The 22,873-nt window shown below is 45.2% G+C and overlaps 1 protein-coding gene across 2 annotated transcripts; it reads left to right on the top strand.

Annotated features, from left to right (window-relative positions):
• Positions 1 to 4,930: 4,930 nt before the first annotated feature.
• Positions 4,931 to 21,330, top strand: GABARAPL1 (GABA type A receptor associated protein like 1). Of its 2 annotated transcripts, none has more exons than XM_064701648.1 (5): positions 4,931 to 5,161; positions 8,763 to 8,841; positions 9,964 to 10,082; positions 11,414 to 11,475; positions 21,117 to 21,330. In XM_064701648.1, the coding sequence occupies exons 1-5, from the start codon at positions 5,072 to 5,074 to the stop codon at positions 21,313 to 21,315; spliced, it is 549 nt and encodes a 182-aa protein (XP_064557718.1). In that variant the 5' UTR covers positions 4,931 to 5,071; the 3' UTR covers positions 21,316 to 21,330. The 2 variants fall into 2 exon arrangements, with proteins under 2 accessions (XP_064557718.1, XP_064557726.1); XM_064701656.1 differs by lacking the exon at positions 21,117 to 21,330 and adding an exon at positions 12,223 to 14,056 and having other exon boundaries at positions 4,938 to 5,161.
• The last annotated feature ends 1,543 nt before the right edge of the window (positions 21,331 to 22,873 follow it).

The following is a 22,873-nucleotide window of genomic DNA, read 5'->3' on the forward strand; positions in this document are numbered from 1 at the left end:
CCCAGTAGTCCCAGAAGTCCCAGTGCAGGAGCAGACATTAAAGCATCTTTCAATTCCTGAAAGCCCTTCCTGCAGTCAGGCTCAGCTCTCTCTTAGAAAGGGGCTCAGGACTAGACAGACAGCCTCTTTTCCTTCCTGGACTGAACTCCTTTGTCCTTATGAAACAGTAAATATCCTAAAGCACAAGCCCAGGTCTGAGGTGAAGCCTTTCCACATGATGCTCCCTGAGCAGCCCCAGTGCTGAGCTGCACCAGTGCCTCAGCTGCAGGACAAACTCACCCAGCTCATTGTGCCACAGGAGCCTGCAGCCACACGCTTGACACTGGGGACGCAGCCTGGACTGCAGCCAGAGCAGCACCTTTGAGTGGCTTCCCATCCCTTCTCTTCTAATGCTCACACCATCAGATCTCTAGGCACATGCATACATTCCTTCCACTAATCAGGATTATTCCACAAATCAAAAAATTAAAAAAAAAAAACACAAAAAAAAACCTCAAAAAAAAAAAAACCCAAACCAGCATATGGCAGGTGGTCCATTGCCTTCCTTTTACAAAACAGCATTCTTTGCAAAATGGTGTTTGTAATTTGCAGTCCCATTAACTTTTCACAACCATTACGTTTATGTATTAACCACCAATGATTACAATATTCAACAAGTTGTTTTTGTGTCAGGGGTTCATCCCTCCCAAACTCCCAACCTTTTCCAGTTCCTTAGGACACAGCCCAAAGGGGAACCCTTCGGGATCCCTTCTTGTGGGAGCTATGAAGATAGCCCCACTCCCATACTTACCATCTTAGGAAAAACCTTTTAACACCTTTAAAACTTTTTACAAGTTTTCTATAACTTCTTACAATCTTTCACAACTTTTTAGAACATTTCCCAAAAACCTCACACTGCAAACTTTCTATTAGTGCAACTTATGGGCATGAAAATTACCTTCAAATAAAGTACCTTAAGTAATGTTGTATTCTTTTTCCCAGAAAGGGCAGAGTGATCTACTCACCAGACCAGAAAACAGGAAGATCTCCCTGAAAATATTTTGGTGTGCACTGGAGTGCTGATGATTCCTCTGGTTCACTGAGTTGGCACCTCTTTGTCCCATCTGGGGTACCAGAAACTGGCACCAAAAGCTGGGAAATAAACTCTTTAACCAGTTTGTTAGGGTAGAAACATAACTTTATTCAGTGTTAGGGTACATGGGGATGTCTCCACAGAACATGCCAGTTATCAAACCTTTAATGATTTATACATTTGAGCAAACAAAGAAATTAGCATTCATTGGCTTACAAGCTACAGAGTTCTTTTCATTGACTAGTATTCTATCACCTATTGTTATTTATGCATTGCTTCTAATGCAAATTAATCCACATTTTTAGTCTTTTTATTATTTATTTCTTTTTCCCAAATAAAGAGAATCTCAGTAATTGTCTTTGTTAGAGTTTCTCCTTCATCTCCAGTTTCTATATGTGTCTTTGATTATAAATTCTGCGTTCCTTGTGTCCAGGTCTCAACAACAAATTTCTCTCTCTGGTCAAAGAGCACTGAAGCACATCAGGCCCTAAATTTGTAATTTGTTTTTCTAACACATGGGCATCACCCATAGCTTGCCTGTCCTCTGTTACCCAATTCATGGGTTAAATCTCCTTAAAGCAATTCCCGCCCCACACTGCTGCACAGGCTCCTTTTAAAAGAAATATGAACTTGTTTGGTAACAGTGCCACCCTTAGGTTCCCCTAAAACACGGAGTACTTGAGAAAACCGGTATTCAGAAACATCCCACTGGCCCCACTGTTGCTGTCGCTCCTTTGTTTTTACAGGAACAATGATGCCCCTCCCCAAGCGGCCACTCCCAGTCACTGGCTGGAACAAATGGATCTCAAACTCTGCTTTGCGAGTCTGGGCTCTTGTCCTTTGCTGCTGCTTTTGATCATGCACCAACTGTGATTGTGTCCCTTAATCTCCTCAGAACATCATTTGTATGCCTTCAAGCAACTTTACCTGAAAGCTGGGCCATACAAGAAGCGTGGTAAGAAAGAGCAGCTTTTTTATTTAAAAAAAATTAAGAAATTGCAGAAAATAGAGCAGCAAGACAGCAGCCCAGCATGGACAATGCAGAGTGCTTTCCTAGAGGAAAGGAAAACATTTGCACAATTAGACATTGTTTACTGGGAGTGACTAACCCTGTGCCCTCATCCAAGACCAATGTGCCCATACTGGCCCTGACAGTGCTACAGATCCAGTGCCAAGAGAAACTGGTGACCAGTCACGAGGGATACAGCAGAGACACCAGGCAGGGACTGTGCCATGGGTGGCAGCAAGCAGCTCAGAAGCATGAGTGCCCTCAGGTATGCCATCTGTGGTTTAATCACCATTCAGACCACAAAGCACAAATTTTCTGACCAAAGAGACTTTGATATGCAGGGTCCACACTTAGGATTTTTTTAAAAAATCAGTCTGTAGAGGCATAAATTCCCCAGGGGGAGGTAATTATTAAATAAATATGCAAGGGAGTCCAGAGTTATGAGCAGGAGGACTGTATGGCACAGGCTGCAAACCCTGCCCCCAGGCTCTGTGCAAATATTTTTGTCTCCTGCTCCTATGGCAGCAGCATTGGCAACGCTTGGGAAATCCCTTGCAGAGTGTACCCACATGACCTGCAGACAGCAGCACAGTACGTGCTCAGAGCTGTGCTGATACTCTAGGTTAAGAAAAAATATATTGTTTTGACAATATATTGAAGGAGCACTTTGTGCTGGCAGTCCAGGGAAGGAAAATTAGCCAACACCATTTCCAGTTCCTCCCTCTGGCAAACGAATGCAGAACGTGGGGTTTGTCACATGCCCATGGGCTGACATTTTAACAACCCTAAGTCAGATGTTTAGGTGTTTGTCACTGCTTCTGCATGTATCATCTTCCTGCCTGCTTTGCCAGTGACGTTACTGTTATTATTGAGGCTGAAGGAGAGAGCTGGGAATTCAGTGCCTGACAAAGTGGGGAAGCAGGAGCAGTGAGTCTTGGGGCTGCACATCAGGGCAGGGAGAGACTTCAGTGAGGAGAAGTCACCCAGCAATCTGCTCACAGGGCCAGGTCTTAGCATCAGAACAGGAAAAAAACCTGGAAAAAAAAAACTTCTCTCTGATTTGTCATGAGAAACTAAAACCAGGTGTTACCTTAGCTGCCTTGGGAGCAGTCCTGGGGATAAAAACAGCAATTCACAGGATAGGAGGAGTTTGAGATCAGTCTGTTTAATTGCCAGAATGTGTTGGTGGCTTAGGTGAAACAGGCTAGAAAACTTCCTCTCTTTTGTGCTTGAGGAAGAGGCATCACTACAGACCTTCAGTACACCTCAGCAGCTGCTGTGCTGCAGGCAGTTAGGGAGCAAGGAGCCAACCACAGGCCTTATATAAAAGTTTAATGCCATGAAACCAGAATTTTCCTTGGGTCTAAACCCTGGGGTTCCTTCAATCCAAGCTATTTGCTATGGGAGTGCAAAAAATAATTCCTTCCTTCTGACTCACCCCTTGATCTCCTCTGACCTGGCAACCACGGGAGAATGTTTACATGTCCTAGGACAGACAGAAACGTGTTGATGGTGCTTCCTGTACAAACGTGAGGCACACAAATAGTGAGGGCTGGGACACACTGGCTGGTGGCATTCCCACTGTGGGCTGCTTGATCCTTAGGAGATTTGGGCATGCACCTGCTGGAACTGACCATTAGCAGGAGGTCACACTACTAAATAAAAGTATTTAGTATAAAAAAGGTACCAGTAATAAAAGCTTAGAAAGTAAAGGACCTGCCAGAGTTTATTGCAGACACACTTCAGCCATCCAAAATTAGGTGTCATGATTCAGGTGAGAAAAATCACACCCCAACACACCTTTTCCTACCCCTGTTCATCCTCAGGCAAGACACGGGGTTGAATTAGGAAATGTGTGTCTTTTACCTCTGCCTTTGGTGGGGCCATGGAGAATCACTTTATGCATCTGGCTGTTCCACTCATATTCTGCTACAGCTAAAACACCTGCACAGATAGAAAATCAGCCTTGGCAAAATTCTGCTTCCCCTAGGTAAAGTATGCAAAGAAAAAAATAATTTAACACATTGTCCCTAGGGTAGCAGCAATTGATTTTTATCCTGATTTGAGCATGCTGAGCCATTCATTAATACCTGTTCTTCTGCTGATCAGTGAATAATTGTGTGACCTACTCCTAGGGGAAAACCCCCAGATATTTTACACATAAAAACAGTATGTGCCAGCTGAGTAACTGGGCTGAAACTGGCTCGCTGTTTTGGCTGGTCTGCAGACCTTTAGGTGTCTGCTGTTTGCAGCACGCATCTGGTGTGACACATCACATGGCACACTTTCTGCCACCGACATGCCACTAACAAGGCAACAGCCCCGACCCAGCAGCCACGGGGGCGGTCCGAGAACAAGCAATCATGTTTGTGTGTGCGTGCCACACCTGGCAGCCGCGGAGAGCGCAGGTGACATTCACTCGGACCAGCGGGGGCATTCGGGCCTCGCCCGGGAGCCCCGAGCCGCGTCCCCCCGGGGCGGGTGCGGTGCCCCGCTACGGCTGGGGCCGTGTTCGTAACCCTGAGTCACGCTGCGGAGGGCGGGCGGCGCTTCGCTGCCTTTAAGCTAAAAAAAAAAAAAAAAAAGTTTTAAAATATTTATTAGTTTGTTTGTTTACGCATTGCCGGGCAATAAATCTGTGCACGAACGGGACGCGCCCTCCCCTCTCCCCTCACCTCTCCCCATCCCGGGCACCGCGGCGCCTCCCCTGTGACGTCAGAGCGCGGCTCGGCTCGGGGGGGCACCTCCGCGTGACGTCACGGCTCGGCGGGGGGGGTCTCTCCGCGTGACGTCACCCCGCGGGGGGCCGGGGCGGTGCCTGTCCGTGACGTCAGAGCGGCGCTGTGTCGGGCGGCTCCGCGCGGGGCGGGAGCGGCCGGAGCGCGGCGGGCGGCAGGGCCGGGCGGAGCTCTGTGCGCAGCGCGGCCGGGGCGGAGGCAGCGCAGCAGCAGCAGCAGCAGCAGCCGCGAGCGGAGGGACAGCCCGGCGCCATGAAGTTCCAGTACAAGGAAGACCACCCGTTCGAGTACAGGAAAAAAGAAGGGGAGAAGATCCGGAAGAAATACCCCGACAGAGTCCCCGTGAGTGCGCGCTGCCAAGGGCGGCCATGGCTGCCAGCCCGGGCTCGGCCGCCTTTGTTTTCCGTGCCGGCCGCCGGCTGCTGCTCGCCTTCTTTTGAAGGCGAAAGAAATGAGTTTAGTGCAGATGATGGTGATCTTGCTGCTCTGATTCAAATCCCCGGCTGCGTTTCTCCTTAGTGCGAAGCTGGGGCTATTTATGATGCGCGGAGGGCTGCGGTGTGGGTGGGGGGTGGAATACACCTTTTCCCCTGGGATCCGCAGTAACTCCAGTGGGAACGCTGCTGATCTTTTTCTGGCATGCGTGGGGGTGAGTGGGGAAGGAGCTCACCCTTGTTTCTGTGAAAATGGAGATCAGTGAGTGGGCTAACCGGGTGCTCTTCATACTAAACATGGTCTGCATCCGGGTCATCTCATACGTCCCTGTTATTTTTATTTTTACTTCAGTTTGGCATGTCTTTTCGATATAGCCTCGCTCTTTTCCTTTGCATGAGCAAAAATATGATACTTCTCAACCCTTTTGCCCTCCTGTTTAATCATTCTGTGGAGAAAATGTCACTTGGAATGCAAGGTCATCTAGCTAAATTTTGCTTCCTCATTCTTAGGCCCCTTTGGAGTGCCTGTGGGAAACTTCTGGCTTCGTAATTCCGAATAATTATTGGGATGAAAAAAAAAAGAAATGACAAATCTAATTAAGTGTGGAGTGTTTTTTCCTTTTTAATAAACATTTTGCAAGTATTCTTTTTTTTCTATCCCCACTGGAGAGGTCTGCCCTAGATTTACTGCACAGGTGTACTGCATTCAAAAAAACTGGGACCACCGTGTAAAACTAATGTCAGAGGGGGAACAGTTACACTCCATGTTTTCCCGGCAGGCTACCAACATGTTTTATCTTGGGAGGGACCCTCAAATAGACTTGAAAAAGTGTTTGGAAGTCAGTATTTGGGTGGCTTTGTTCTCTCTGGTTTTGGGAGGCCTGGCATAACATAGGTTGAGCATGCAGCTTGAAGTGTGTGGGGTTGGGCATTTATGATGAGGGCTCTGTAGGTCGGCCGAGAGAGAAGGTGTAAATTGAGGATTAACGTGGCAGATTGCACAGCAGGCCATGACAAATGTGTCAGGAAGAACCCTGTGGGGAGCCCAGGACGAGGCCCAGTCTGGCAGGAGATAAAGGAGGTCAAGACAGGGGGGGCATCAGCAGAACTTTGTGAAGAAAACTAGAACCAGAATAACAGGGTGTGCTGGAGTTAAGGATCATTGGAATGATGCATGGCAAGGCCCAGACATGAATTATTAGGGATAGCCTCTTAGAGGATAGAGCTGCATACAGAGAAATGAATGCAGCACTCTGTTCTTCACAGCACTTCTGTGTCTGCCCTTCCTGACAGCAGGATCCTTGAAGATGTCATCCTTTTGGCTGCCTACACTGCAGTGCTGTGATACATCTCAGCATTTTGATGAGATTTCACTGTCCTGCGTTGTCACAGTCACCACTCAGCAACAGCTCAAACATAGATAGTCTGTGTTCTGCCCTTAGGATTTTCCTTGTAGGTTTTTTAAGGTATGTGAAGGGTTTAGTGCTTCAGAAGAGACAACCTGCATTATCCAGAAAAACTGACTGCAGTTGCCAGTCAGATTAGCAGAGCACCTCCATTCCTTCTGTGCATCTTTGCAGGAAGGAGATGTTTCTTAACATCTCTTAAATCAGTGGTCATCTGATTTAAATCTTTCCTAGGGGATTATAAGCCCCAACACTCACCTTGTTCTCATAGGCATGACTTCTTTTCCTTTATTATCTAATGATCAATCTACAAGTCCCCTCCTTCCCCCCACCTCCAGTTAGGGTAGTCACAGCAAGCAGTTTGGCTTGTCAGTAGGTCTTTTTAATTGGAGGCAAGAACTAAAGGTTTCTCCCCACTGCAGTTTACTGTGTTAGATATTGCTTTGTTTGGCTGTGCTGGTAAAAGGTGTGAGAAGTGCTGTTGCCGTTCAGTGAGATTGTGCTTCTGTCCTTCCCTCACAGCATTTACCAGCTGCATCTTGTACAGAAATGCATATCCTACCTCAGACTGCCTGAAGGAGCCTGGGTGCCTTTTGTTAACTTAGGTACTTGAAAATCTTGAAGTAGCTGAGGCAACCATGTTTCTTTGTTAAAATCAAACCTGGAAATTTCAGGGGGTTTGGCTGTGCTGGCCACTTTGAAATGGAGCACAGGGAAAATGTGTCCTAATTGGTACCTCTCTGGTGTGAGGTATTTTGCAGACACTCACTGGGGTCTAGAAGGATTCAGGTTAGCACAGCACCATGTCCAGGCTAAAATACACCAATCTCAGGATAACATTTTGTTCTGGTGTGGTGTCTCACTGGTGGGGCAACATCGTTGTGCTTCCAAAGAAGGCTTAGTCCACAGCAGTTCAACCTTTTCTCTTACACAATGGTTGTATTTGCTAACTTGGGTTGCCGAAGAACAATGGGAGCATGGAACCCTTAGAAATTAGTCCCACAGTGTTTCAGGTGGAGTATTTACTAGTATAGAGCCTAAGAGAATTAAAAAGCTTAGAAAGTTCAGAAAATCCAGCTTTAGAATTAGTTTGGGTGGTCAGAATGGCTTCTGCAGAACAGCAAGCCACATAAATTGAAACATGATTGATCTTTTACCAGTTCAAAAATACATCTCACAGAAAAACCCTGCATTTTTTTTCTGCACAAACACAGTAGTTCCAAAGGTTTCAATAGAAAAGGAGATCGGGTCACTTTGGAATAATTCCTGTTTCTGAGGTAAATATTTTGCCTAGCTCTGCTAACAAAAATTATCTTTTAGCGAAAGACCTCTTGGTCTGTTTGATCTTAAAGCTGTTGTGCTTTGTATTTTTCTGTGTTAGAATATAAGGTAACTGGTATTTTTGTCAAGAGATCTCAGTGGGTCCAGTTGCCCAGATGGTAGGCTGGTTTTAATTATTGTATCTTTACTTGACAAAGGAAATTTCCATAGCTATGTGAAATATGGATAATAAAGGATATGAATTTCAGAGTAGATGATAACTCCTGAAGAACTGGAGATTTTAAAAAAAAAATCCCCAATGAGCTGTAGTTTCTCTTTAATTCTTTGCTTCATTCTAGAGCACTTGGTGAAAGTAGAAATTAGGATGTGGGACTACTGGGAGTAGGGCTGATTTTGTGCAAGGCAGTTTGGAACTGTAACCTGGAAACAGTTTAACTTACTTGTGTTCGTGTATTAGCCTCCTGACAGCTTCTTCACACAAAATTAACCTGAACTGGGAACATCAAGGTGTCCTAATTATTTGTCCTCAGCCATTATGGTTTATTTTTATGTCTGTTCTGGACTCTTTTTTTCACTCACCATGCTTACTGCTGCAGGCCTGGGCTCCCAGCACAGCTATTGGGAGTGATTTTAGGTTGTCTCCTGTTCTTCTTCTTTAAGTCATCTCACCTGTGTGTTCTTTAATGTTGTGTATTTGTTACAGATTATATACCTAAAGGCCTGGTATGAGATGGTAATATCCTTATCCACTGACTCTTTTTGGACCATTTTGGTTTATGATACTCATCATCTGTTTCTTGCTTTCTCTCTCTCTCTTTCCAGGTAATCGTGGAAAAAGCACCCAAAGCCAGAGTACCTGACTTAGACAAAAGAAAGTATCTCGTGCCTTCTGACCTCACAGGTAACAATGCCTACCTCCTTTCTTCCTGATTTTCAGTGAGAGGGTACACAGTACCCTTGTTCTCAGGGTATTGTGTGTCCCATCATTTCCATCAGTATTAGAAGGGCTTACTCTGAGGGCTGGGAACTCCTCAGTTGTGAGACGTGAAGGTTGAAGAAAGGAAGGAAAAGAAGTGTTTTTTACTCTGTGATCAGCACAAAGAAAGTATCCAGACAGGCTCAACATCTCATTTATCTGCTGTCCTTGTTATATTTACACCTTATAGCCAGGGTTACAACATGCAGAATTCTCTGAGATCTTTTGAGGTATCTCACTGGCTTAGCCAGCATGTCACAGCTGAGTTCTAGCCATGACAACAGTGACTGACTAAATTGTGTATCATGGGCAGTGTCATGGCCAGTCAATGATGACCTAGCTGCAGAGTTGCCAGAGGCTGTACTCTTGTTGCAGGAAGAGACAAGTTCTTGCAATAGTCCCATCCTTTTTCCACCCCTATAGTGGTAGTCATAGCTACAGAATTCTTTTTTCTGAATGGTCATGATGATCTTGAGTGTGATTACATCTCTTTTTATTTAAGAACATGAAGAAGAACAAGAACATGAGTTAAAGGAACAGCATTTCTTCTTCTTGCAGTATTTAATGGACTGTGAAAAACTTTCTTGTGCAACATAATTCAAGTAAATAATAAGGATTTTTTTTTCAGGAATGATATGACTGTTTACGCCAAGACTAAATTCTCTAAGGTGTCTTTGATCTGTGGGATTTAAAGGTTAAGCTAGTTAAAGGTCTTCTCACCAATTTCCCTCAGTAGAGCATTTCATACCATAGTCGGTGGAGTGTGAATTTAGAGGGGACATGGCATGGGGTGTGCACCTGAGAAACTGCCAGCTCTGAGTGGATTGGCTGCTCATGTGGTTACAGTCATGAAGTTACTCTTTTCCTCTCTTGCTTTTTTCCTGCATTGTTCATGTTCCCCTAATTTTTATATACAGTATGTGACTTCCACCACCAAAAGAAAACAGTCATGGTTAGGGTTACAATACAGAAATAAACAGCAACAACAACAAAAAAAACCCTGCAGCATTCCTTCTGCATCTAAAGGCATTCTTTGTTCCTCTTCAGTTGGTCAATTCTACTTCTTAATCCGAAAGCGGATCCACCTGAGGCCGGAAGATGCTTTGTTCTTCTTCGTCAATAACACCATCCCTCCCACCAGTGCTACCATGGGCCAGCTGTATGAGGTAAGCCTGGCCCTCTCCTCTTGCCTTTCCTTGGCAGCAGCAATGTCCAGAAGTGTCAGTGGTGTCAGCTTGGTCACAGATGCCTGAACACGGGCTCCCTCTTGCCCTGAGCTGTATCCCATCACCTGGTCAGGGGAGTTCCATCCCCCACTTAGGAGCCTGGGGAGCCTTATCAATCCAGCTGGTTTTTGCTGTTGAAAGGGTTGTGGCAAATACTTGTCCCAGCAGTGATCTATTGCTCCTACTACTTTAACAAAGTATTGAAATAAACCACTTTCTTTTCACAGACTGGGGCTGGGGAGGGTGGTGAACATAGGTTTTGCTGTGTATACAAAAGAGATTTCCTTTTAGCCAGTAGAAGTAAGTAAAAAGCCAGTAAAAGGGGCAGTATCACTGGACATCCATCTGTCTATGAATACTTTCTTGGGGAACACTTATTCTTTGCCTAGAATTACTTTTTCCTCACTCGTACTGTGTAAGTGAGGATTACATAGGATGCTGCAGGCATTGCTGCCCACTATTTCTACTCAGCAGTGTTATTTGATCAATCTTAAAGGCATACAGGATGCCCATATTTCTCAGCTCCATAGCCATTATGTCATGGGTGGCTTGCAGCCTGGATTGATTTCTCCTTGATTTCTCCTTCTGCTGGGTGTTTTAATAAACTCTGGCGTGGTGCTGTGAGCCTTGTTTGGCCTGTCACTTTTTGACAGTAACTGGATACTTTATCAGTCTGTGTACTGATGGAGATAATAAAAGATAACACAAGGCAGGGTGCTTTCCAAATCTGACCACGTCAAAGGAAAGTGTGTGACTGTCCAGAGCTGAGGTCAGGTCTCTGTTGCTGGCACTCCACAGAATTTTTGTGTCAGTGTAATCACTTAACATACCAGCTCTACTGCTCATATGTAAAACAGGACTTAGAAATACAGCCACTTGTCAGAGTGTTCTGAAAAATTAAAAATACCATCTGGAGGTGATTTTTGACTTGTTAAATCCTTCCAAGGCTCTCTCTCGATCTTAAGACCACACCACTGCTGGGATACTGGTGAACAGTCAGAGCTGTTTCTGTTGCATGCTTGCAACACAGCCTGGCTGTGGCTCTTCAGGTAAATTCCCTGTGTACAGAAATGTGTCCTGCCTGTGTGTAGAAGCAGAGCTGTGGCCAGAGTCCTTTTTCGTCTTGGGAAGTGAAGCCTTCGATGTAAGTGGAGAGGAGCAGTGAAAGAGAAGTTACCTGCTCCTGTTATGATGATCTCTGGGTTGAGCTTTCTCACATGCAGTCAGTTCCCAGCTTTGGCTCCTCACTTTGTCCCTTTGTCCCCTGGCAGGATAACCACGAGGAGGACTATTTTCTCTATGTGGCCTACAGCGATGAGAGCGTCTATGGCAAGTGAGCAGCAGCCCCCCAGGCATGCAGGCTGGATGGACTGATGGAATGGATTGGCGGGGAGGGGGTTGCTGGAGAGGCAGGAGGAGGATGCATGAGAAGAGAAAAAGAGAACTGGAAGTGAACCACATGCACAATGTCATCAGCTTCCACGCATTAATTATCACCATTATTTTTTAAATTGAGGGGAGTCAGGGTAGGGGGACAGGGTGAACTTTAAGACTAAGGAGAGATTCCACACTGGGGGGTGGGGAAACTCCACTGTTCACAATTCTTCTCTTGCCACAGCTGGAAGTAGTTAGTGCTGGAGGCTGCTAGACAAGCCAGTGTAGTGAAGCTCCAGGAGAGTGACTGGGCAGGACGGCCATTTTCATGTAACCCTTTCATTGGATGAAGAAGGCATGCCATGTATTGTCACTGACCTTGTCCTGTCTTGTCCACAGCCCCCATTCAGTGAGCTGTGAAATATTTCACTCTGCCCACACAAGGCTGTCCTGTGCTGACAGTCCTCCCTCCAGCTACTGCCTGTGAATTGTTCCAAGGGTATTGTGTTTCCCATCATTTCCATCAGTATTAGAAGGGCTGGTAGCTCTGTCCATCAGTATTAGAAAGGTTTACTCTGAGGGCTGGGAACTCCTCAGCTATGAGACATGAAGGTTGGAGAAAGGAAGGAAAAATTCTGCAGTTTTTTTTCCTTTGTTGCTTTATTGCAACTGCTGGACAGAAAAATGACTCTTTTGTTCTTTTCAGTGTAGTCAACTGATAAACTCATAAGCACAGGGCTAGAAAGGACCTCAAGAGCCCACACCAGCTCTGAGACAGGACTGAGTATTCCAAACATGCCCACCATGGCTGCTCATCAAACTTCTTCTTACTGAACTTCACTGAGGAAGATCCTGGAGGCTGCTGAGATTGTCTGTTCAGTTCCAAGCTAGCCTACAAGTGAGATTGCTTTTCCTGATACCTAACTTTAGTCACCCTTGCTGTGCATTAAGGCAACTAACTACTAGTGGTCTTGTTTTTGGTGAACACAGAAAATTATCTATCAGTGTTGTCCTTGTACCAGTCTTCTGCAGATTTGAAGATGGCAGAGTTCCTGTGGGTTTCACCTTCCCTTCCATGTCTCATCCCTGTACAGCCCTTGCACCACATGCACAAGCGTAGGAAATCAGTCACTGCCACGTGTGTTCTGCTGGCTTTTTGTGATTGGGTAACAGTGCCTCTCTATGCCACAAGAGAGGTTCTTTTAGACTTGAAGGGAAAAGGGAGTAGATTATCTGTAGATTTTTTTTCTTATTTTGTTTTAAGCCAGTGTTGTTCTTAGGAGGGTGTCAGATGCTGTGCAAGCCTTATGCTGTCATGCCAAAGCAGTTTCTTCTCAGTGGCAGGAACAGCAGATTTTCCCATTACTGCCGTAACTATGATGAAGGAATAGGTCTTGGAGAGTGAGCTGACTTTCAGGAAAATTCTGGGGTCTTAACTAAAAATCAGAGAGGTAGGCCTGAATTACTGTAAACATTCCTACATTTAAAAGAGGGACCAAGAGGGAGGAAGAGAGAAGAAGGATGGAGAATACAGGTGAATTCCAAATTAAGTTGAAGGCTTTTGCTCAATTTACTTGTAAAGTTAGATCACCGTTCCCTGTGTTCCTCAGGAATGAGAAATCAAGATGGGTGCTCCTCTGAGTGTGGGGAACAGGAAATCAGGTTTCAGCCTTCTCTGACTGTTGCTACATGGAGGTGCATGAGGCAGGAGAGCTGATGGGAGTGTCAGGTGGGAGTTACTGGCAGAACCGTGTGAAGGTCAGGGAGGGCAGCGTGGTGGGGTGGGAGGGTTACTGCCTGTGTGCTGGGAAGTACCAGAAGAATGGGAGAGAAGGGAGGAACCACAGAGGATGCAGACAGAAAATGAGGGTGCAGATGATTAAGTGGTTGGCATAATATCCCCAGTATCACATCCTGAACTTCAGGTTTGCTCTTCCATCCTGTGTTCATCTGGAATAAATGTGTTTGGATGAGTAGTACCTACTGCCAACTTGGATAACTGCACTGCCTGCACTGTTCAGTCCTCTCTTTTACACTCACTCTCCTTCAACTACCAGGCTTTCTTCACATCCTTTGGGTGCAAATCTGCATCAGTCTCTTGTTTTAGGAAGCTCTGAATATTCTGAAGCAGAGGATAGACCCAGGAGGCTTTCTGGGATAATAGAGAAGACACAGGCAGATGGTGTGCATCTCTCTGCTGCTGTCCCACTTGTTCATGCCAAGCACGTGGTTAAGCACGCTCAGGGGAGAAAGAGTTGGCATTTGGGGTGCTTGGTTTTGTGTTCAGTCCTCCCCTCACGCTGCTGGGTTTAAATGACATGTGGGACTAATCACAACTGTTTGTTAAGTGTAGAGTTTACGATTTAATTTAGTTATTTTACAGTTCTTTCAACTGAATTGTGGCATTTCTGTTTTTGTGCTAGTATTGTACAAGGTAATGATGGTAATTTTTTTGTGTTGGTTAGCTGCAGGTTCTTGTAAAATAAAGTTCAGACTAGAGCTTAATCAACTTATCAATAAAGATGCATTTGAAAATCACAGATTGGTCCAAAATGGGTGACTAGCATTTCTTCCTGATGCGGGCTGGTAAATGAAGGGATGACTTTGCCAGAACTTTTGCTGCTACTTTTTCCCACAACCCCAGGTTTACTCTCTCCTGTCTACCAGGACAAGTCCCATCTCTCCTATTTTTGGTGGTATTGTCACATACACACCTATCTGTGTCTTGCTATGCCACTAGTGGGACTTTTAATTAGACCTGCATGATGTAAGAAAGTCTTAAGATGCATAATGAATACACTGATGCATTTTTCTGCCATTTTAAGGCCTTGATGGGCCAGTGATGGGGCCTCGGGGGCATCACCAGCCCTACCTGTCCCTGCCAGGCACCTTGGGCCAACTGTCCCGATGCCCATGGCCCAGAACTGTTTGTATCCGTCCTGGTGCTGTCCCTGTCAGCCCCTCAGGATTGTGGCCACCTCTCCTGGCACTGTCCCTGTCAGCCCCTCAGGACTGTGGCCACCTGTGCTGGCACTGCTGTAGCAGGGCTGGCCTGCAGCTGCCCTAGGCCCTGCCCTCAGCCTTGCACAGCCATGAGCCCCCTGAGGCCCTGCCCTCAGCCCCACACAGCCATGAGCCCCCTGAGGCCATGCCTTTGCCAGGTCCTGGCAGGCCGGTGGGATTCCTGCCTTGTCACCAATGGATGGGGCTGGTCACCACCTCTGGCTGTGCCCCACTGCCTCTGGTGGGTGCAGTAGGACAAGTCCCATGTGCTCTGCCAGCCAAGTCCCTCATGGAGCCACGCGTCCATCCTGTGTCACCACAGCCCAGGCTGAGGTGGAACTCACCATGGGAAGAAGTGAGAGAGGCCCAGGGTGCCTCCTATGCGTCCTCTAAACACAGGAGAGCAAAGACAAGGAAATCTGGGATTCCTTGAAAAATGCAGTAGTGACAAATGAGGTTGCTTCTCCTTGCGGATATCTGTGCATGAGGGGGAAGGAGTCCTGCTGGGAGCTGGCAAAACCAGCAGGTGCCATTTGTTCAGCACTGTGACTCCAAGCCAGGCTCTGGCAGTGTCTGAAGAGGAAAGGGATGCATGCTGTCATCTGGAGAAGCAGTGACAGACGTGCCACTTCCTGCCCCTCCTTTCATGTCACCTGTGGGTCCCTCTGGCTGAGGGGGCAGGAATGGGCCGTGGCGATGCTCCAGGGGCACCATTGGCTCCGGCCCTGTGCACTGAGTGAGGGAGTTGCTTGGAGTCAAGAATTACAACACTGAAATCCGCAGGCATAAAACTTGCTGTGCTTTATAGGACCTTCTCTTCCCTCTGCATGCAGAGGGGAGCCACTGTGAGAGAGCTTCGTTGCTGCTACTGAGGGAGAGAGTAATTCATCCTGCCTTGGAGCCTGTCCACAGCAGCAGTTTCTGAGCTCATATCTACCACTGTGACTGAAACAAGCTGCCCCTGTATGGCAGAAGGGTGCTGTGACTTCAGCCAGATGGGCACAGATGCAGCTAAAAGCATACACTATTAGCTGAAATAATTTGAATTTCAGTTTCAAATACAGTAAAGATTTTTCTGTGTGGATTGTGGTATTGTCTGCTGGCTCAGGTAGAAAAGTGGTATAAAGTATATCTAAGTAGTCATCTTCCACTCCCTCTCTCACCCCTTTCCTAGGAAAATGATGCCACAGATGTTTGTACCTGCCATGCTGTTTTGCATGTTTGTATCAGTGCCATTGCTGAGAGGCACTAACACAAAATGTGCAGGCCAGTACATTGCTGAATATAATTTACCTGGTCCAAATGTGGAATATTAGCTTGTGCTCCAAGGCTGTTTTATTTATAACCTTTGTTTTGTGGGTTATAGAAATTATATTAAAGCAAGGCCTGGGGGAAATTATGAGCTCAGCTGGTTTAGAGAGGGTAAATAATTAATACTCTGCCTTGGTCACTATTGCTGCACCTGGGATTCTTTCTCCAGTCATCCTGATGCTTTCCTTTGAAGAAAATATTTTCCTGGAGCAGAGACTACACAAGTTAAGAGATCACTTATTTTGGGGCCTTACAGCATCACCGTGAAGGACATATCTGGACTAATATAAAACGTCCAATGTTATGCTAAGCACTGATGTTTTCATTTCCATAAAACAGTCATGTCTGAGATGAAAGAAACACTGATTAAAACAGAAATCAGACTACCAGAGGGAGAAAGTCCAGCTCCTTGTTGTCACTCAATCCCAGATGAATGCTTGCCCAGGGTGAGGCACAGAGAGTGACTGGAGAGCTCATTGCTGACATGGCACTTGCAGGACTGACCCGAGCACAGCACAGCTGACCACGAACAGCAGCTGCCTCAGCCCCTGTTGCCAGTCTTTAGGAGGTGTTTGTGTTCCTGGAAGCTTGCAAGCATCCCAAAGCACAGCTCAGGCCTGGATATGGATGTGTTACAGGAATTAGTATTCTACTGAAAAAGCTGGATCTTGCAGCACCTTTCCCTAAAGGAAGGGTCTGATCCTCCCTGATTTTGCACTCTGGCCAATGCCATCTGCATGGTGTACTGTTCTTTGGGAATTAAAAGATTGTCAATGAATGCTAAAAACAGTGCTACATGGAAGCAGGGGGAGAACATAAAGGTCCTAACTTTCAAGTGAGGACATTGCTAGAACTGCAATAAGGCTGAATGTACTGAATTATTAGATGAAGGAAAAACTGATCTGATTAATTCCTGACCACTCTTTATTCCCCCCATACCTGGGAGGAGTCTTTGTCAGAGCTCAGGACCCTGTTTTGGCTTTTTGCCACAACCCTCTCTTTATCACTTGAGCTGCCTCCTGCAGTGTCCACACACCATTCAGAAACCTAGAGAGCTTTCAGGAGGTAGCAGTGTTTGTGCCTCACCACCCTTGAGCCAGTGGATATAGCCCTTTCAGACTGATAAAACCTTGGGTTTGATAGCTTGCTACTTGACCCCTTTACCATTTTCCATGTAGCAGCAGACCTTGAGGTCTGTGAATGTAAATTCTTACATTAATAAAATCCCTACTGTTTGCAGAGGATTTAACTCTCTGCTGTTTGCTAGGGCAAAAGCATTCCCACTCAGTGTTGCCAGCACATGTGGCAAGTGTCACAGCTGCCACCACATCTGCAGACTGTTTCCTTGCTGCTGAAAATCTGGCTTTGCTCTCCCAAATAGGATCCCTTCTGCTAGTGCTCAGCAGATTATGGATGCTGTTCCCAAGGGACTGATGGAGCAGAGAGGGTGACAAGAGGGTGGCAACTGCCTGCAGAACTGGAGAGTGTTTCCTAATGTGTCAGGGAGATCAGGATTTCATGGTGTATACACTTGTACAAAAACCCTTTACCTTTTCCTTGCCTCTTTTGTCCTCCAGTATCCTGCTATTCCTCCAGTAGCAACTGCCCTTTTCCCTGCAAGATTAGCAGGAGCAGAAAGCTTCCCCTACCCTCTGGTGACCCTCCAGCCACCTTCTCTCTCAGAGATGACAGAAGGCTGAGATGTTCTCTCACGCAGCAGCCATCCCCTATCTCCATGACCTGGGGTTCAAAGACATTTTGCAGCCAGTGAGCAGGGCTGAAAATGCCTCAGATCCCACACCATTCCCACAGGTGTGGATACACACCTGTGAGCACACCACCTCACCCACACACCAGAAGTGTGGCTGCTTCCTGTGCCTTATTTCCTGTACACCACACCATGCTCATCCCAAACACACCTGGAACACAAACACATCCTCCTTTTCTGCCACACCTCCCACCACAGAGTGGAAATGAACAGTGAAACACAGGGTGGAAAAAATGCATGGAGTAATACACAGTCATGGGCTTCAGGTGATTACAGAAAAACTTGCAGGTGAAAATGGAGGGAGAAAAGAACCTGTAGCTCTCAGAAAAGTCTACAGCCACTAAAGTGTCTCTCATCTGTGGAGTGCAAAGGATGCCAAGAAAGCATTGTGTCCCAGGAAACCCTGAAAGAAAGAAGCCCACTACACACAGACATATTTCAGAGGTGAAGAAATATGAAATTCCGCTCTTTCCCTTTGCAACTGAAGGTGAAAATTAGAGTCTGAAAAAGCAGGACCCTTCTGACTAGGACTGGATTGCGTTGGGATGAAAAGAGGGAGGCAAATCTGGTGTATTTGCAGTTTGTGGAGTGCAGATGGAGGTAGTAGCATGGTGGAACAAGGTGTGGGAGGGGAGTGAAGACAGATGAGTGAGGATACTGCAGGATATAGATGAACCTGGCAGAATTGCGTGGGAAGCCCAGCACTGAAGTAACATATTGATTTCCAAGGCAGGAGTGAAAAGGACTTAAACTAATGCCAAAGGTATTGCAGAAAAAGCTCCTCCAGATTAGGTGGGTGGTTCCTCCAACAGGCATTCAGGCTGCAGGTACAGGACATCCTGAATGCTTTTGCCTGTTGTCACATAGAAAACTTATGACAGGGCAAGGGAGGGAACAGCTCACACAGGGAGGACCCTTCTTTTTCTTTAGAGATGTTCTGAGCCCAAGAGCAAAATGAGCATATGATTGAAGGAATGGTATCATTATGCAGATATGCTGGCAATCTACTAAAATATTTAGGAAAGAAAAAGTAGAAAACAATGGGTAAAACAAGCCTTTTAGAACGGTAGCCAAGAAAAAGCAGACATGAAGCTGCAATTCACTATGTAAAAATGTATCTAATAATGATGGAGAAGGTGGTAATACAAATTACTATCTGAAATAAGTATTGCTCCACTTTCCAGCTGCTGTTTTCAGATGTAACATTGGAAAATTTCAGATCTCACTCACTCAGTGCATTTTTTCCAAGGAGCATGCAGCAGAAAATGAGCAGTGACAGGTCTGATCATATTTCATTAGTTTGCATGCTATTACTTCACACTTACATACAAAGTTCCATATGCCAGTCTCAGTTCTTTCAGAAATGATCTATTCAGACTCTCAGTGCCCCCATGGGGCAGCTCTCTGTCTCAGCCTGCTGCTGGGGAAATGGAGGTGCAGACATGTGGACTGGCTTGCCTCAAGGCCATACAATGAAACAGAGTCAGAAAAAAAGCCTTGTCTCCCTGATCTCTAGAACTTCTAATAACAAGCTTCTGCTCTTTAGACAGCACAATTTGAAATGTGGATTCTGTACATTCATAGATCTTTCATTAATGAAAGAACCCCCTCATTAGCTCTAGGAACACAGTGTTGCAACATTTTGATGTTCTGCCATTTGTGGACTGAAAAAGCTCTGATTTCTTTGCCAGAAGCAGCAACAATAAGGTAGTTCCTCCTCTTGACATACTGCCAAGGAAACACTGCTGAATTGTCTTTGAGCAACAGCTCTCTGCAAAGCTCATTGATACATTTATCTGTGCCTTCTTTCTCTGGAACAAAATAGAAATCACAGCACAGGCCTGGGGGAAAAAAGGCTCATTTTCTTCTTGCAATTTAAATTTCGTTGGATTTTTGGCAACTTAAAAGTATTTGGTATCTGGTTCCCTATTTTACTATGAACATGTTTTATAAACTTTGCAAATTTTGGCAGTTCCAGAAGGTAGAATGAAGTGGGTATTTGGGGCAATTTCTGAGCTCTTGAAAAATCACAAAGCCTCTGAGACAGGTTCATATTTCAGCATCTTCTGTTATTATAATAATCTCTCATTTTTCCAGAAAGCAGAGCTGTAATTTGTCGTGGTGCACTCACAGTTCTCTTGACTCAGTTGTTGTAGGCCAGTTGCTCCCATGGCTTGGACATTTTCTCTGCTTTCTGCACTTGGTGTTGGGTTGTCCAAACTACAAATTTATAAAAATCTCATTTGCAAAGAATTCTGGGTCAGAGCCTGCTTCCCAGGGAGAATCTGAGCATGCCACCTGGTCTAGCAGCCTATGCTTGAATAAGATAATAAAGAAACAATTGTAAAAGGAAAGTAAGCTGTGCTGGGCAAGTAAGATTGAGGTAGCAACAAGAAAAGAACACCACTCAGTGACTAAAAATCTAAGCTTTGCTTGCTGAGGGAGATGATTTGGCTGGCAATTTCTAGCTGTGAAACACAAACACACAAAAATAATCCAACTGAACACTCCATTTGTGTCTGTGAGGGGTACCAGGGGCAACAAGTCTGTACTGGGCAGGGTTTCTGTAGCAAGGCTGCCATGTGCAGAAGCTGCCTCACAGCTGCTTCCAGATAACTTTGGTAGGGATGTGAACAGCCCAGGATGCTTCAGAAACCTCAGCCTGTCAAAGCCAGTCAGAAGATCCCTAAGAGAGAGTGTGACAGCCCTGCTCAAACAGATTTAAGAAAGAGCAACACCCAGAGCAGGGACACACCTGAGGGACTGTGGTTTGTGGAAAACCCATATCAGAGTGGAGGAAAATGAGCCAAATGCATGGATTGGCAGAGAGAAACCACTGCATTCCAGCCTCAGCCTCCTGCACTGCCCACCACACTGAAGGGACTGGGAGAGATTGAGTGTAATGCATGGGAAAAACAAGGTAAATGGGACCAAGAAGGTCTCAATGTTCTTGGGAGTGGTGTTGGACTGGAAATGAATTGGAAGAATGAGGAAAAAAAAGGTGTTAGCCTAAATATTTGTTTAATAGTTTAGTGTTTCTTTTTTTTTTCTCAAAGGCCAAGTCAGTAATCAAAAATTTGCTCTAGTTGGTGATAAATTAAATTAAATTTTCCAAGTCAAGACTGCTTTGGCCATGACAAATTTCCTTACTCCACCTGGTAAAACTGTCCAAGAGCAGACTGCTGGCACAGCTTGTTCATGTACCAGTTCCAGCTCAAGTTTAGCCTTCGGTGTGATGGGGTTCCTGTCCTCAACAACAATTGTTTTACTGCCTAATGTAGGTGGTCAGAAAGTCATCAATTTCATCATTTTCAGGCAAGGCTGCTTTAGATTTCTCCACATGTTAATTAATGGTCATTCCTGGCGTCACTAATATGTTACAGTGATGTAAGGTTGTTACCAGTTCCTCTGCGTTTCTTTCTGATCTGTACCTAAATTATTTGGAACAGCAAGGATGTCGTTCAGAGCTTTGACTGAGCTTTCCCCCCAGCTGTTTGTGCTTTCCTTGTTTTCCCTAGGACTCACCAGATTCAGGTGTCATTTTGTCTGAGTGATAGTTCTGGACAAGCTGCATCACATGACAAGCCTAACTTCCATTTCCAAAGGATCTCAAAGCAATCTACAGAGATTGATACTAAAATGATCGTCCTGGTTATGGAAAGGCAGCTGTTCTTCAAGCTGCAGAAAACAATCGCAGATCAGCTACCTACAGAGTAGAAAAAGCATTAAAACCTCAGGGCTCTGAAGCAGGAGAGAGGGAATACTGTCTGCTGGAACTGGATCAATACTTGCAGAAATACTGAAGATAATTCATTCATGAGCATAGTTTGAAAATAATATTCTGTTTCCAAATGGCATGGTTTTGATTGGAAAAATGAAAGATGTAAGCCATGCATAATGTGGGAGTTTTGAAAGCAGTAAAAATGAAAGACTAACTTACATAGGGAAATAGCAGAGAAAAAAAATATATATGGCGGCTACAATTTGGTGATTGTGTGTTTTCTGTGGAGTTTTGTACTGCCTCTTAAAAAGTACAGAAAAATAGATGGGTTGAACTAGTCTAACCTAGTGTGAGACAGAAAACCCCCAATTATTCTGTTTTCTACTTTCAACAACTATCAAAAGCTTTTTCTATTAAGAACCCATGCCTTAGTCAAAGGACTCAAATAACCACGGCTAATGTAAGATATTTATTTGTCTGCCTGGTGGGGTGTAGGAGCTGTGAATCTCCAAAGTGTGGAACAAAGATTAAAAAGTCATCAGATGGGACAGATTCAATAATGTTAGTGCAGGACCCAAGACCACAGCATTAAGTAGGATTCACTGCTATGAAATTTAGACAAAAGCTTGTCAATCCTGTTAATTCTGTGAAAGTATTTACAGTGTAAATGAGAATAACCATATCCTTCCAGCTGGATAACAATGACAAAGTAACTAATACACTTCTCTGGAGCAAGAAATACCAAGAGCCTTTAAAGGTTAGGAAAGAGCATCAATGGAGCTTTAAGAATTTACACTGGAAGAAAAATATTAGCTGCTTGTTTCTGTTATAGGTAAAAGTTAAGTTAAAATAGGATATAGTTCAATTATATTGTATTAATTATGTTATATTATTTGTATTATGTTAAAGGGGAGGGGCTTATTAGAATGTGCTAGAAGGGTCCAGGGTTTGGTGAAACAGGGGTCTGATGGGGCACGGCAAGGTCGAAGAGAGATTGGATGAAAGATCTGATCAATCATTCAAAGCCCTGCAGAAAAGATTGGTCCAGAATGAACGGTGGTGAAGACCAATGAGAAGCCTGGAAATGGACCAATCATCATGAGGATCCAAAATGCACCAATCCTGGACTCGAGGGGGACTATAAATGTGGGGAGTTCGGTAGGGTCAGGCTTTTTCTTCTTATTTTGGGGTACTTTTTGTTTGGGAGAACGCAGTGCACTTGGGGTCAGTGCGCTGTTTCGGTTTTGGCTCGTTGTGTGGGTGCCTGGGCTTATCCTGGGCACTCCGTTCCTTGTAGCTATTTTAATAAACGAGAACCTTTTTCTCTGGAGAAAGTTTGGTCTCGTTCGTATCCATAACAGTTTTTGCTTTAACTGGCATTGCAGAAAAGCTCCACTTTGGGTTTTATCAGAGCATGCTCTGCATCTAAAATCTGAGACAAGAATCTGCTCTAGGCTACATTCCTGGCAGTGAGATTGGTACAGTTGCACAGTAACATTTTGCCTAGTCTATAAACACCAGCTTAAAATCTCTCTCCTTTCCTGGCATCAAAAC

This window comes from Zonotrichia leucophrys, chromosome 1A (assembly GCF_028769735.1).
Source record: "Zonotrichia leucophrys gambelii isolate GWCS_2022_RI chromosome 1A, RI_Zleu_2.0, whole genome shotgun sequence".
In the NCBI taxonomy this organism is placed as follows: Eukaryota; Metazoa; Chordata; class Aves; order Passeriformes; family Passerellidae; genus Zonotrichia; species Zonotrichia leucophrys.